This window comes from Ursus maritimus (assembly GCF_017311325.1).
Source record: "Ursus maritimus isolate PB19 chromosome X unlocalized genomic scaffold, ASM1731132v1 scaffold_X1, whole genome shotgun sequence".
NCBI classification, from domain to species: Eukaryota; Metazoa; Chordata; class Mammalia; order Carnivora; family Ursidae; genus Ursus; species Ursus maritimus.
The window spans coordinates 110,641,949-110,656,901 of NW_024423319.1; the positions used below are offsets into that span (position 1 = coordinate 110,641,949).

A 14,953-nucleotide genomic window follows, 5' to 3' on the forward strand; every position below is an offset into this window, starting at 1 on the left:
AAGCCGATGCAGACCTCCACAACCCTGACCTCCTGTTATTGTGCATCGCCACCTTCCTCATAAGCCCAACTAATGCATCTATATCTGTCACCTTTGAATCAGCAGGTCTCTTTACTTTGCGATTTTTCAGTGGGAACTAACTCCGGAGTGTAGCATTGCACGTTTGCAGAACTGGAAACTTTTTCTCCAGGGAACTTCTTCATGACTAGGGTCTCAGAGAACACTTTTTGGGAAACACCAACCACTTTAGGCTCCTTGTTGCAGCCTGTTGAAAGCTTTGCGGGTGCTGTATTTGTCTTCCAGTCTCTTAGTTATCCATCCCAGCTTCTCTGTCCTGGGCAGATGGGACAAGCCTGCTGTCCATAACTTCTTTTTGGTTAATAAAAATGTCTGGCAGCAAAAACATAATAATAATAAAAATAAAAAAATAAAAAAAGATGTCTGGCAGCATAAAAAACACTGCCTGATACTGAATCCAGGGACATACCACTGAAAGCCTCCTTCCAGGCTACCACTGATGTATTAAGTAGTCCTTTGAGTATAAAAGCTTTTTAACTTTGTCACACGTTTTGCTAAAAATTTTGGACCTATGCTGTGTTTATGCATTGCCCTGACTTCCCAGCTTCTTAATCTTACTGAAAAACAAATGAGATTCATGTAGCCATCTAATGCAGGCTTGTGGTGCTCATCGGGTCCTTTTCTAAGGCCTCAAGGGTACTTTGGAAGTTACCTAAAAAAGTATCTGAGGACAGTTCTGCTCTTCTAGTTAAAAACATCTCTCTTCTCCACTTTTCCCTTTGTCTGTCCACCCACTTTCTCTAAGTGTGCTCCTTGAGCCGCGCTGCTCTGTGACCTTCCCGTATAGACGTTGTCCTCTAACTGCAAGATCTAGAGACTCTCCTTTCTCGTCTAAGATAAATCAAGCAGTACCAAAATATTTAGCAATTACAGCTTCTTGCCTCTAAAAGTATAAAAGACATTGCAGCCTCTTGTGTGTTACAAAGCCTTAGCAAGTCTTGATCTAATGAATAACATGCATGTTTGATAAATTTAAGAATGAGAAAAGTTTACGTTGGGTATCAAAGGCCGGAGAGGATTTCCATTCTGGTTATGTAGCAAGGTCATGGGATATTGTCATTTTACTGTGATTTAAGAATGGTGCTATTTCATATTATCCTTTTAGATGAAAAGATTTGTTCAGCTAATTTAATAATAGTTATACTCCATGTATTTTAATTAAAGTTTTAATGACCCTTTTATAGTCACAGCAATAGAACTGAGGTTGAATAAACTCATTTCTCTGAGAAGTGATTTCTAAGTAACTTATGTTTTTGGTTTTTCCACCAGAATTTCTTCAAGACATCTACCCGACTTGCAGTCTCTCAGAAACAGGATATGACTGGAAGTTGTGTGTGACAGCTATCAATAGCTCCATCCGCAGTCTTCGATATGACCTCAAGAAGTCCATATCCAAAGTGTAATGGCTTTCAGCAACAACTCCTCCAACAGAGTCAGAGCCAAGAGATACTGACTGAAGTACTTGAATGCCAGCCACCCTACATTTTTTTTTATTGTTGTATCATCCTGTAAGTTTCTCAAGTTGTAATTCCAAAATTAGCTTGTTGTAGCGGCAGTGTAGTTTTGCGTTCACAACTGAAGAAATATCCGATGTTCTTTTTCCGCCCATATAGCAGACAGAATTGCATTAGGAAGGTGTGTAATGTTTCATCTCGTGAACAAAGTGATGGGCAGTACTCCGATAACCTCTGATTAAGGGAATGGTAGTAAACTCCTAAAGGTTGTTTTCATTGCTGTTTTAAGGTAGAATGAGAATAGCACATTAGCTTTTAGTGATAGATGAGATCTGAGCACCAGTGACACAGATTAGGTAGTGAGGTAGAGAGACATGGTTGGATAGGCAAACCATAATGGCAGGTATAGGAATTTGCAGGTAGTAGACATTCAATATTTGTCAAGTGAATTGTCACTGCAGATCTGAGGTCTAAGCTCCACTGATTCGGAAGGGAGGTATGTTTTACACATAACCAAAACACCCATGTTGGCTTTCTTATATATCCATCAGTAGGGCATTCATGGGATTGACATCCTATTGTTTGACCCAAGCTTTCCAGGCATGAGACGTATGGTTTTTTGATTTACTCCTGATAAGAACATGCTTTTAATTACCTCCTGATAATATTTTATCAAGGCAGTTTTCTAAGAGTCAACATAGAAAATCATGTCAGGAGGCTTTTTGGTTCCATTGAAATAATTCAAATTTAAGAATATATCAACATGAATAAAAAGAATCTGACCAGTTTCAGACACTGACGTTTTTTGTTTTTGTTTCTGAAATGTCTGGGTGAAGGTTTAATATATTTACTGTGTTTTTCTGATTGATTCTACTAGTTGAAGTGCATACAAATTTAAATCTTACAATGTTTAAATGAAAAAAAATATTGATCAGAAATTCAATTAGAAAAAATGATCTTGAAGTATATTGGCAGGAATATTGGCAAATGAAAAAAATAATTCCATTTTGCTCATGAGTAGGATTTTATTTTTAGCTTAAGCACTTTAAAGTTCTTGAATGTTTTAGCCATAGAAAATACTGTATAATTTCATTGTTTGATCATTTGTGTTTAAGAAACGTTTTGTCAAAAAAAAGAGAACTGTTTTGTTAGTTATGACGTCATCTCGCAGCTTTCGACCTATGGAACAGTTTCTCAGTTATATTTGCTTTATCACATTCTTGGTTATTGTTCAAAAAACATTTTTTTCCTTGTGAGAGTTCCGTCTTTAGTTGTGGCCATTTGCTTATGACCCATGGATTTTCTTAGATAGTTGACATAAATTAACTTTGGTCTTTTGATAAGGCAAAGAAGAAATTCAATAGAAAGTAATAAGTAGTTCAAAGTAATTTGTGTGAACGTTGACAAGTCTTGTTATTTTTGTGACACGTAAAGTAGTTTAGGATGGTTTTATATGGTCAATTTGTAGAATAGATACATTTTTTTCAAATGATATATCTTTTGAAAATTAAACTTTTAGAGTATTTTAGTGAAACATAGTAAAACTAATTTTAGAAAGATAAGATATAAGATGTAATCTTTATGACCCTGTTCTCCAAATAAAAAATCTGTTGTTAGTTGCCTTTAGGTTAATAAAATTATAGTATTTCTATGCATATCTTTATATGTTTAGGCTATGCATATAGTAGTCTTAAAAGGTAAATAATTCAAGCCAAAAAACTTCCACAGAGGGCAAATTATTCAGATTAATTCATCTGAGATAGTCTTTGGCTTCACCATTCAGTTTTACAAATAATTTTACACAGCATTGGTACTACAGCTAATATGGAAAAGTAAAATTATATTCTAGGTGAGATTAAATTTTAAACTATATGCAGATTTCAAATTTGATTCGTGTTTTGTGCTATCTGAAATATTCTCTGGATTAGAAGCAAAATTACAAAAACAAAAACTTTACACTTACAAAAATTTTTCAAGATTTACATGGTTAACTTTATTATGGTGGCTGCTTATATAATTTGTTAGACCAGTCCTGTCCAGTACCATTATATTGGTAATGTTCTATAATTTTCTGTTGTCCAGTATGGTAGTCACTAGCCACATGAGGCTCTTTTTTTTTTTTTAAGATTTTATTTATTTATTTGACAGAGAGTGAGAGAGATGCACAAGCAGGGAGAGCAGCAGAGGGGGAGGGAGAAGCAGACTTCCCACTGAGCAGGGAGCCCAGTGCAGGGCTTGATCCCAGGATTCTGGGATCAGGATCCAAGCCGAAGGCAGACCCTTAACTGACTGAGCCACCCAGGCACCCCCAAATTTAGTTCCTCTAATTAGCACATCTCAAGTGCTTAAGAGCCACATGTGGGGGCTGCCTGGGTGGCTCAGTTGGTCCCTGCTCATTGGGGAGTCTGCTTCTCCCTCTCCCTCTGCTGCCCCCCCCCCCCGCCCGGCTTGTGCTCTCTTACTCTCTCTGTGAAATAAATAAATAAAATCTTTAAAAAATTAGAGGAACTAAATTTTCAATTTTACCTCATTTTAGCTAATTAAAATTAAATTTAAATAACTATATGTGGATAGTGGCTGCTGTATTCGCTAGCACAGTTTATAATACCCATTTTTTTTTAAAGAAAGTGTTTAAAATGATTCCCATGGTTTGAGTCATAATAATATATACACAACATCTTTATTTTTATTTTTTTTACACACAGCTTCTTTATAATGACACTGATTGAGCAAAATAAATTTCTCAAAGGTGCTTCATATTTTATTTTAAACTAAATTAGACCTTTTCTGCCTTCAAACTTTCACAGGTTCATTCCATTACTGTATTCGTCCAATGTTAAATATTTTAAAAGCCTGTTTATAAGACTTGTTTTTGATAAATAAGTTTATCTTTGTTAAGTTGTCTTGTTTTACAAATAAATACAATGAATAAACGTTTAAGATATTCTTTTTTTTTTCATTTAAGGTATTCTTAATACAGATGTTTAGGTTGTTCTTTCCAATGGAGTAATTTTACAGAACCTTTACTAATGCAATCCAGTGGTTTTTAAAAAAATTAATAACATGTTTTTCATCCGGTTCCATAAAAGTGTCACACTTAGAATGTTTGCTTTCTTGCTTTATAAGCAAAGTAGAATAGTTGAACCCAGCAACAGTAATTTACTATTGTGGGTATAGTCATAAGGATATTGAAAACTTTGGAAGTGTTTTACCCTTCCTGGGTAAAATCTAAGTGTTACTTTGGCCAGCAAGGCTTAGTCAGCTGTTTTTCACTTTTTAGAGACTATTTCTGCATCTAGTAGAGGGCTATCTCTGCAACAGTGGCTGTCTAACCACATTCACGCTCACTGCTTCCTTCACCCTTATTTTTTTTTAATTTCCCCTGCCACCTCCTCCCAGCCTTATTTTAACTCACAATACATTAAGTTTGCGATGACTTTTTTCACCATGATAAAAAATCCTATTTGTCTTCTTTGAGATGGAATACTTGGTAATCTTAATTAGTAAAATTAATTTGTAAGATTGACAGGTGCAAATGTCTACACCAACAGTTGGGCAAGAAATATTACTTTATTTTTCTATAACAACTTAATTTCTATTTCGATTACACAACCTCCAGGTGTTCTCACTAGACCTTCAGGTTAGATGGGCCTGGGACCCATGATGGGTGGGGCTACGTTTGAGCTCCCAGGCCTTGCTGTGGGGCCGCTCCTGGAAGATCCCAATTTTTTAAACAGGCTTTCCAGTGGGGAGAAGCTGTCAACTACTCTCATCCCTGGCTATGAATTAATGCCCCGGTCTGGGTGGAGCTTGGAACCTTCCCTGCCAACTGCGGTACCAGCCCTGCCCTGCAGGCGAGCAGCCCCGCCTACCCTCCTCTGAGTTCAGGCGCGCAGGCGCAGGCTTCAAGCTGTTCCCGCCAGGCTCTCTCTCTGGTCTGTCAGGCCCGAGATGTTCTCCACGCCGCACCTGTGGCTGTGACTCAGCACCTGGCGGGGGCCTGGGCAGACTAGGCTCTAAGGTGGGCAGAACTCCTTGTTTGAGGACCCGAGTCCGGCGGACGTGCACCCTGCCAAGTTCAGTGGTTCTGCAGGTGAGCAAAACTCGTGGTTGGGGCTACTTGCTTGGGCGCTGCAGTTAGGAGCTCGGCCTGCCAGGTGCCTGCGTGAATTGTTGCAAACCTCGCGCGCGCGAATGTTGCAAGCCCCTCCCCCCTCTCAGTCCCACTCAGATTCCCTTGCAATCCCGGTGGGGCGAGACCAGAGTAGGGGCTCCCGCGGAGCTACCCGCAATGCTGGGGCACTGCTTGTCACCTGGGCTCTCTTTTCCCATTGGAGGAAACTGTGGTGGTGTGCTGGTCTGAGCGGGGGCAGTGCGGTCCGTGCTTCATCCTCTTAGCCTTCTGAGGCGGTCTGTCTTGGTCTCTGTGGTGCAGGGGGTGCCTCAGCCTCTGCCTCGTGTTCCAGGATTCTTTTAGTGGTGTCCTGTTCAGGAATACTTGTTAGTTCTAGTGAGGGAGAGTGAAATCAGGAACCTGTATGTCGCCATCTTGGTGACGTCACCCCTAATTTCTATTTTGAGCCTTCACGCACTGGGAGTAAAAACTTAGCCTTAGTCATTCAAGGATTTTGAGTTTCTCAAGAATGCAAGTAAAGAGCCCAGGACATGAATGGAGATAGGTTTGGGAGAATACCAATGGGTGGGTATTTTCATCCTTTTATCCAGAATTGATTCTAAGTTTTAGTGGTCTTATACATTGCCAAGGCTGAAGAGAGGATTCAGAATCAGGTTTTTGTCATTTTTCATAGCCATCATCAGCTGAAGTATCTGTCTCAGCTGGTCTTCAGTCATTGGCCTAGAACCATTCTTATCCCAGTCCTCAAGACCCATTCGATTGGAGAAGCTCCTATCTCTGCTCCTTCCAGGTTCCGTTCAAGCTCATGGGAATCATTTTGCTGCTGCTTCATTATTTTGTATCACAGGAGGGGTTTTATCCAGTTCTCCATAGACTTCCATGTAGGACTGGCTACATAATTTGCAGGGTCCAATGAAAATGATGAATTAAAATTTGGTACTATTTAAGTAGCACAGTTTCATATTTTAACATTTTATTTTGGGAGAGTTTTGGATTTACAGAAGAGTTGGAAAAATACTACAGAGAGTTTTGGTACACCCTTCACCCAGCTTCTCCTAACGTTAACAGCTTTCATAATCATGGTACAATTATCAAAATTCAGAAATTAACATGGTACAATACTGTTAACTCCAGACTTTATTTGTATTTTGCCAGGTTTTCCACTAAAGAAAACTCTTTCTCACTTCCAGGATTCAATCCAAGATCCTATATTGCATTTAATTCTCATGTCTCCTAATCTCCTCCAATCTATGGCAGTTCTCAGTCTTTTCTTGTTCTTTCTGACCATGACACTTTTGTAGAGTACTGGTCATTTTGTAGCATGTACCTCAATTTGGGTTTTGTCTAGTGTTCCCTTGATGAGACCGAGGTTATGCACGCTTGGAAATGATGTGTTCTACTCAAAGCATCACAACCTCTTGAATTTTTCAATAAAACAGTTACTAGAAGGTTCAGCAGTTTGCCCCAAGTCCTAGATTTATTAGCACCAAAGCCAGGACTGGACCTCCAGTCTCAGTTTTATACGAGAGTGGTTGACACACACCTATAAATCCTTTCATATGTTTTTCCAGACTACTGACTTATTAAGCATTTGACTTTTAGGTTTGTGACCATTGAGTCCTTGTTTGGTTCCTGCACAATGAAGTAGGGGAAAGGGGAGGCTGAACAATGGACAGATAATGTGGGAGGAAAATAGTACTCCAAACACTGTGAAGTTAAGCACTTGCTCAGTGTCCCTGCCGCTTCAGGGACAGTGGTGATTATGGTTACCACTTAGCTTCAGCCGTGTGCCAGGCCTCAACTCAGCATCACCACGTCCCACTTCTAGAATTTCTGCTTTGCAAAAGAGAAGCTGAGAGTCACATTTCCCATAACCCCTGTCTCAGTATGGTTCCAGTTTAGAGTTTGTTGATGAGAGGAGCTTGCAGGAAATTTGAAGGCAGAAGAAAAGGAGAAGCTGTTTTGCAACACAATGAGGACACATGGGCAGATGTGAGATTTACAGAAGCTTCCCGAAGGATTCATGAGGATCACATACTTCACTGCTGCAGACAGGTGGGGGTAGAGTGAGGGGATTTTCGAGATTCTTCAGCAGCTTTCCAGTAATCTTTCAAGAATTTTCCTTGGTGCTTCAAGCTGAGGTCTCCAGTGTTTGCTTTCTTGATCTTTGGTGACACCTTCTTTGAACTTGTCTTTTCTACCTCGTTTAATCCCGCAAACTACTAATTCCTATGCTAAAGCCCTTTATTCCTGCTTTCTTAACCGACCTCTGACATAGTACAACATGTGTTCGTACATTTTAATCATCTCACTGCCCAGGAGGAAGGTGCCGTTAGAAATGGGGAAACTCGCAAGTCAGTTGTGCCTCTCCCATATCCACCCATGAGCAGTTTAATGACTACTTCAGAGTTTTTGGCAATAAAGCTGAACATCTTTGTTATCAGAACGGGTTATCAAAATGGGTGTTCCTACATGAAAAGAGTGATAATCAGGACTTAATTTCTTAACACAGGAAAAGGTGCTCAACATCACTAATTATCAGGGAAATGCAAATCCAGACCACAATGAGATATCACCTCACACCTGTCAGAATGGCTATCACCAAAAAGACAAGAAATAACAAGTTCTGGCCAGCGGGTGGAGAAAAGGGAAGCACTCATGCATTTTGTGGGAATGTAAATTGGCGCAACCAATGTGGAAAACAGTATGGATGTTACTCAAAAAACTGAAAATAGAACTACCATATGATCCAGTAATTCTATCACTGGATATCTACCCAAAGAAAATGAAAACACTAATTTGAAAAGATGTATGTACCCCTATGTTTATTGCAGCATTATTTACAATATTCAAGATACAGAAGCAATTCAGGTGTCCATCAGTTGATGAATGGATAAAGAAGATGTGGTATATATACAATGGAATATTACTCAGCTATAAAACGGATGAGATTTTGTCATTTGTAACAACATGGATGAACCTAGAGAGTATTACGCTAAGTGAAATAAGTCAGACAATGACAAATACCCTATGATCCCACTTATGTGTAGAATCTAAAAAAGCGAATGAACAAACAAAATATCAAACAGACTAAAAACAGACTCTTAAATACAGAGAACAAACTGGTGGTTGCTAGAAGGGAAGTGTGGGGGGGATTGGCAAAATAGGTGAAGGGGGTTAAGAGGTATAAACTTGCAGTTATAAAATAGATGTCACAGAAATGAAAAGTACAGCCTAGGGAGTATAGTCAATGGTACTGTAATAACATTGTATGGTGACAGATGGTAACTGCGTTTATTGTGGCGAGCATTGAGTAATGTATAGAATTGTTGAAGCAGTATGTCGTCCAACTGAAACTAGTATAACATTGTCAATTATATTTCAGTAATAAACTCAAAATGATGATTTCTTTTTTCTTTTTCTTTTTTTTAAATATAAAAGGCTGTTTCCATATGAAAGCATTCCCAGGTACTCTGAAAGCTTTCAGAGGCCATAACCTGAAGACTAGAGATGGATTGATTCCCTTTCCTCCACTTGGTGTATTAGAGCACACAGTCTGTCTTCACATTACTTAGTTGCTCAACTATTTGTCTCCCCCTCTAGCCTGACCTTCCTTTCTTCATTGCCTAACTCAATGGTCTGGGAGGGGTAGGTGCCCAGTAAATAAATGCATTCCTCTTTCACTCTGCCTTACCATGCCTGAAATTTCACCATTAGTTTGATTTCTTTGGCTTGAACCTAATTTGACCTTGTCCCCTGTAAAATCTAAATTCTGTATATTCATCCTCTATGCCTTCATGTAGCTAACTTGTTAAATCCATTCCTCAAAGTTGGTTCAGTTTGGAACATGAGAGCATGGGGACTTCTTAGTCTTGAGAGAGACTTCTACACAAAGATTAATGTGCAAGTAGGGTTGCAGCATTCTCTGTAATAGGATAAAAAATGGGAAACAATGTGTTAAAGAATACTTTTTAAAACAGTAAAATTATTGCTCTCCTACAGATATCAAATGAATATATGTTAGAGATTTTATTTAACTACTAATTAGGGAACAAGTAATATGCCACAACCATTTCAAAGGATAACCAAACAACATATTTTTATTAGATTAGGAATATTGAAATGAAAGTGCAAATGGAGGCAAAACTGGCTTCTCCCACAGTCAGGGAAGGCAATTAATTGACTCTCCACTGGAGAATTTATTTACATGTCTATAGCTAAGAATTATTTTCCATTGCTATCAGTTATATGCAGTTTACAGAATGGAAAATCAGAACCAACTAACCAAGAATGATGTGCTCCAAGCAATGAACAGTTTTCCACTGAAGCACAAATTTTTACCCGTGAGTATAAATATCCGTTAATAGAGAACTGGTAACATAAACAACTGCTACTACACTGGGAAAAGAAGCATCCATTTCAAAGAATGTGGCAGATGCTAAAGTGAAAGGGAACCAGAGATCGAAAATATTCAGCATACGTATGTCTGATAGAGGACTTGTATACATTATGTACTAAAAAATTCTATAAACCAATCACAAAAAGATGAACAACCCAATTAAAAAATTGGGCAAAGTTCTCAAATGTGTATTTCATAAAAGAAAATATTGGAATGGCCAATAAGTACATGAAAAAGTGCTCAACATCGTTGGTCATCAGGAAAATGCAAATTAAAATTGTAACAAGATACCAGCATACACCCACCAGAATGGCTAACATTGTAAAGACTGACAGTGCAAAGTGCTGGTAAGGATTGGACAACTGGAAGGTTCTACACTGCTGGTGGGAATGTAAAATGACATAGTCACTGTCACAAAATGTTTGTAGTCTCTAATAAAGTTGCACACAACCTATGACCCAGAAGTATATTCTCAGGATAAATTAGTGCATATGTCCACAGGAAGATTTCTAGAAGGATGTTCATAGCAGCTTCATTCGTAAGAGCCCCAAACTGAAAACAACTGAAATTGTGGTGGGAACACCACTTGGCAACAAAAGCAAAACCGCCACAAAACTAATACATGCAAAAACAGAAATCAACCTCAGAATTATTAGGTTGCATGGAAGAATCCAGACACAGAAGAATAGCTGTTCTATGATTCCATGAATATGAAATTTAACAGGCAAAACTGTATAGTGTCGGAAGTCAGAATAGTGGATATCTCTGTGGGGACGGTATTGACTGGAAGGGGCATGGAGGAGCCTTTCTGGGATAATGGAAATGTTCTCTGTACTGACTGGGACGGTAGTCACACAGGGATATACATATGTGAAAAAATTCTCAAGCTGTACTTAAGTTATGTGCATTTACTGTATAAATTATACCTCAACAAAGTACTATTGACAAAAAGAATGTAGTCAATCTAGATAAACTGATTTGAAAATCATGCCCTGACTCCAAAAGACTTAACTCTTAAGTTCAGTGAGTTACAGAACAGTAAATTAATACAACTCCATTTACATTATTAAAAACCACGGGTGTGGTTACGTGTAATGTGTGAATGCACCACAGAAGATGGAAGATACTTGTCTGGTTATTCGCTGTGGCGATCCTGGGCAGTGAATGCGAATAGGCCTGGAGAGGCACTGTTGTTTGAGTCATCTGCAGTGTGAATGTATGGTTAAACACTGGGAGTTTAGTCAGCTCTAAATAAAGCCGTGGCTAAAGATCTTCTATGAATCCAGTCTAGCACAAAAATACAGTTTTTCGTCTCAGCTTTCTAGCATGTCTTTCACACTGCAGGGCCTTGCCTGTCAGTGGGTGATAAAATCAGTTTAATGAGTTGGGACTAGCACTTCTAAGAGAATAGAAAATATCAGAGGACTCCATGATTTTGGAAAATGTCTTAGTTTTGTGTTTCTACTGTATATGGGAACTGGGTTGCCCTTAAAATGCGTTTCTTATTTGGGTCACAGTTCAAAACTATTTGAAAGCCGCTGGCTCTAGTAAGTTTAGCTCTTTGCTTGCTTAGCTTACTGTGTTAACAAGTGTAGGGTGACTGGTTTTCCCTTGCCCTGTAATTTTGAGAGATTTGGGGGCCAGGGGGAGTGGGAAGGACTTTACCTCTGGCTACAAGGAGAACATGAGCTTTTCTTTAGGCAGAGCCACAGGTGACTCCTCCAGCTGGCCTTTGGCATCCACATCAGGCTTAGGAAGCAGGGATTGGACCATAGTGGGTTGTATTTAGTGGAATGAACTTTTCACATTCCACCCATCATCTGACCCTTGAAGTACTTGCTTTTTTAATCCTTGAAATCCTTGTTGTTTTAAACTGAAGCTATTTCAGATGTCTCTTTAGAGGAAATGCCAGCCACCAGCCTTCAAGGTGTAGGCGATGGTAGGTTTCTTTTCCCCTCTCAAACACAGGAAGAGTGGTGTGTGTGGGGGCGGGGAGGGGGCGAAGGAGGGAGAGAGAGAGAAGCATATATATGCATGCTTATGGTCCAGTGTATTTTCCTTATCCCTAAATGACCAGATAAAGGCCCTGCTTAACTGAGATGTCTGACTTAAACAGGACTATCCAAGCCCAGCCCGAGGAGGCACTTGTACATTTGCATTGCTAATATATTCCATTTCCCAAGGATGTTGACACTTCAAGTTTTTAATGGCACCACTTAAGTGAGTTTCCAAGTAAGTCACTTTCTCAAAAGTGATGTTCCTGAAATAAAATGTACATTTTAATGGATATCACTTTTCTCTCTTAGCACTTGTGTTTTCAACCTAATTGTTGGTTTACTTAAGTGATGAATGATGTTTATTTAAGGAAGATACAACACGTTATATGTTTTTGTAGTGCCTGGTAATACAGTATCCCGTACTTGTACTTACTTACTGGGTTCCCAGGGTAATTATTATTTAAACACCCTTTTGATCAGCCTAAGAATGCCAGCCTAATAAGAAAAGCTGATACCAAGTTTGCAAACTGTGGGTTTGAGAACAGAAGTGTTCACATAGGCACACTTACCAGGTTGTCACTTATTAAGATATTAACCAATTCATAGGCCTTAGCGTGGATCTGCGTATGCAGGTAGGTATTCTAATGTGTGATGGGTCTGATACACAAGGCTGTAGAATAGTGTTTGGTTCTGTTGGGGGCAGAGGGAGTCAAGCTTTGTTAGTCACTCTTTCAATACTGACCAGGTCATGGGTGAAATCGAAGACTGATTTTTTTTTTCTTTGCCTGTTCTTCCTAGGTATTACTCTAGAAAAGTGTTTTTCTTTCTCTTTTTTTTTTAAAAAAAGATTTTTATTTATTTAAGAGAGAGAGAGTGTGAGGGAGCATGAGCTGGGGGAAGGGGTAGAGGGAAAGGCAGAAGCAGACTCCCTGCTGAGCAGGGAACCGGGTGTGGGACTCGATCCCAGGACCCTAGGATCATGACCTGAGCCAAAGGCAGATGCTTAGCCGACTGAGCCACTCAGGCACCCTAGAAAAATGTTTTTCAAACTTGACTACAAGAAACCTCACGAGTTTCACAAATGTTTGATTATCGTTGAAAACAACATTAAAAATATTTTAAGTCTGTAATTTTTTTAAAAGATTTTATTTAATTATTTATTTTGAGAGAGAGAGAGAGAGTGTGGGGAGGGGGAGAGGCAGAGGCAGGAGAGGGAGAAGCAGACTCCCTGCTGAGCAGGGAGCCCAAGTCGGGACTCGATCCCAGGGATCATGACCTGAGCTGAAGGCAGATGTTTAACCGACTGAGCCACCCAGGCGCCCCTTAAGTCTGTAATTAATGGAATTGTTGATTTTCTCGGATGTGATGATAATATTGTGGTGGTGTAGATTGTGCTTATTCCTGGGACGTCACACGGAAGTATTTAGGAGATTAGCAATATGATGTCTTCAATAATCCTTTCACGTGGGATAGCAAAAGAAGACATAGATAGGGAAGGAAAGGTATGCTAAAATGCTAAGAATTGTTGAACCCAATGGGAGTATATGAGTATTTGTCTTATTCTTTGTGTTGGCTTGACAATTTTCAAAATAAAAATTAGGGGAAATACACACACACACGTTATAAATATGTGTCTATGGAGAGACAGTTAAAGTAAATATAGCAAAATGAGAGTGCTTATTGGATGCACGTGTAGGCTCTCTGGGTCTTGGTTGTACTTTCACCTGTCTGAGACCCTAAGACGGGTGCTGATGTGCGGAAGTTAGTGGTGGAGTGCTGTCGCTGGGGAAGGCAGCAGGGTTCAGCAGGGCTGTGCACCACTGCTGAGCTGTGATGCAGTTCTAACCAAAGCCTCAGCCCAAATCACCGGAGCTCAGCAGCTGCGATGGCCCTTCCTGGTTGTTCTTGAGGCAAGGGGGCCAGGGCGTGATGCCTCCTCACCCACCAGTCACTGAATGTGAGCTCCCCTGGGGATGGGGAGGTAGGGGTGTGTGGAGGGGTTGGGGGTCATGTGGGGGAGAAGGCACACTCACAGTGTCTGGGGATGGATGTGTCGTTCCTCAAGGGGGTTCTAGGTGGCTCCCCACAGCATCCAGTACACAGCTTTTCTTTATGGCATGTTTGTTTATCGGAGTCACATTCTTATAGATATATCATTATTTTGCAAGGTTACAGCTTTGTCAAGTGTTTTTGTTTTTTTGTTTTGTTTTGTTAATTCAGCCCTGTGGATTGGTGCTCACATAAAACACCTTCTTTTTTTTTTTTTTAAAGATTTTATTTATGTATTTGACAGAAAGGCAGCGAGAGAGGGAACACAAGCAGGGGGAGTGGGAGAGGGAGAAGCAGACTCCCCGCCGAGCAGGGAGCCGGATGCAGGGCTGGATCCCAGAACGCTGGGATGATGACCTGTGCTGAAGGCAGACACTTAACGACTGAGCCACCCAGGCACCCCCATAAAACACCTTCTCAACTTGTGTACTACACTCAATTAAATGTCATTGTCCCCAAAAAAGGGAATGTGTAAAAGCTTTCATTGTGTCAGTATCATATTACAGAGTTGAAAGTTTTTAGGTTTTTTTTTTTCCTTTTTATCATTTACCTTTTTTGTTGTTGTTTTTGGTAAGCCTTGGGTGCTTCTTATCTGACTTAGAACTCATAAAATAAATTTAGACAAAATGCCACTTTTAAAGCTGCTTTTTATGTTGAAGATTCAAATAAGATTATTTTGCTTAAAAAGAAATTTGCCCCTTAAAAACCATTGATCTCCAGTCCCTCTCCTATCTTTAGCCAAGATGAGACAGGTCTGGACTTCCAAATATGAATGTGAAGTTTGAAAACAACAAAAGATAAAAAGGGAAGGTTTGCGGTGCTAAGCATAACTGGCGTCTAA

At 39.7% G+C, this 14,953-nt stretch overlaps 1 protein-coding gene across 1 annotated transcript in view; it reads left to right on the forward strand.

Moving 5' to 3' along the window:
* BEND2 (BEN domain containing 2) overlaps positions 1–1,481 on the forward strand; it is a 56,710-nt gene extending 55,229 nt beyond the window's left edge. Inside the window, exon 18 of the mRNA XM_040637345.1 lies at positions 1,348–1,481. Coding sequence (XP_040493279.1) covers positions 1,348–1,481 — 134 coding nt within the window. The remainder of the gene's footprint in view (positions 1–1,347) is intronic.
* The last annotated feature ends 13,472 nt before the right edge of the window (positions 1,482–14,953 follow it).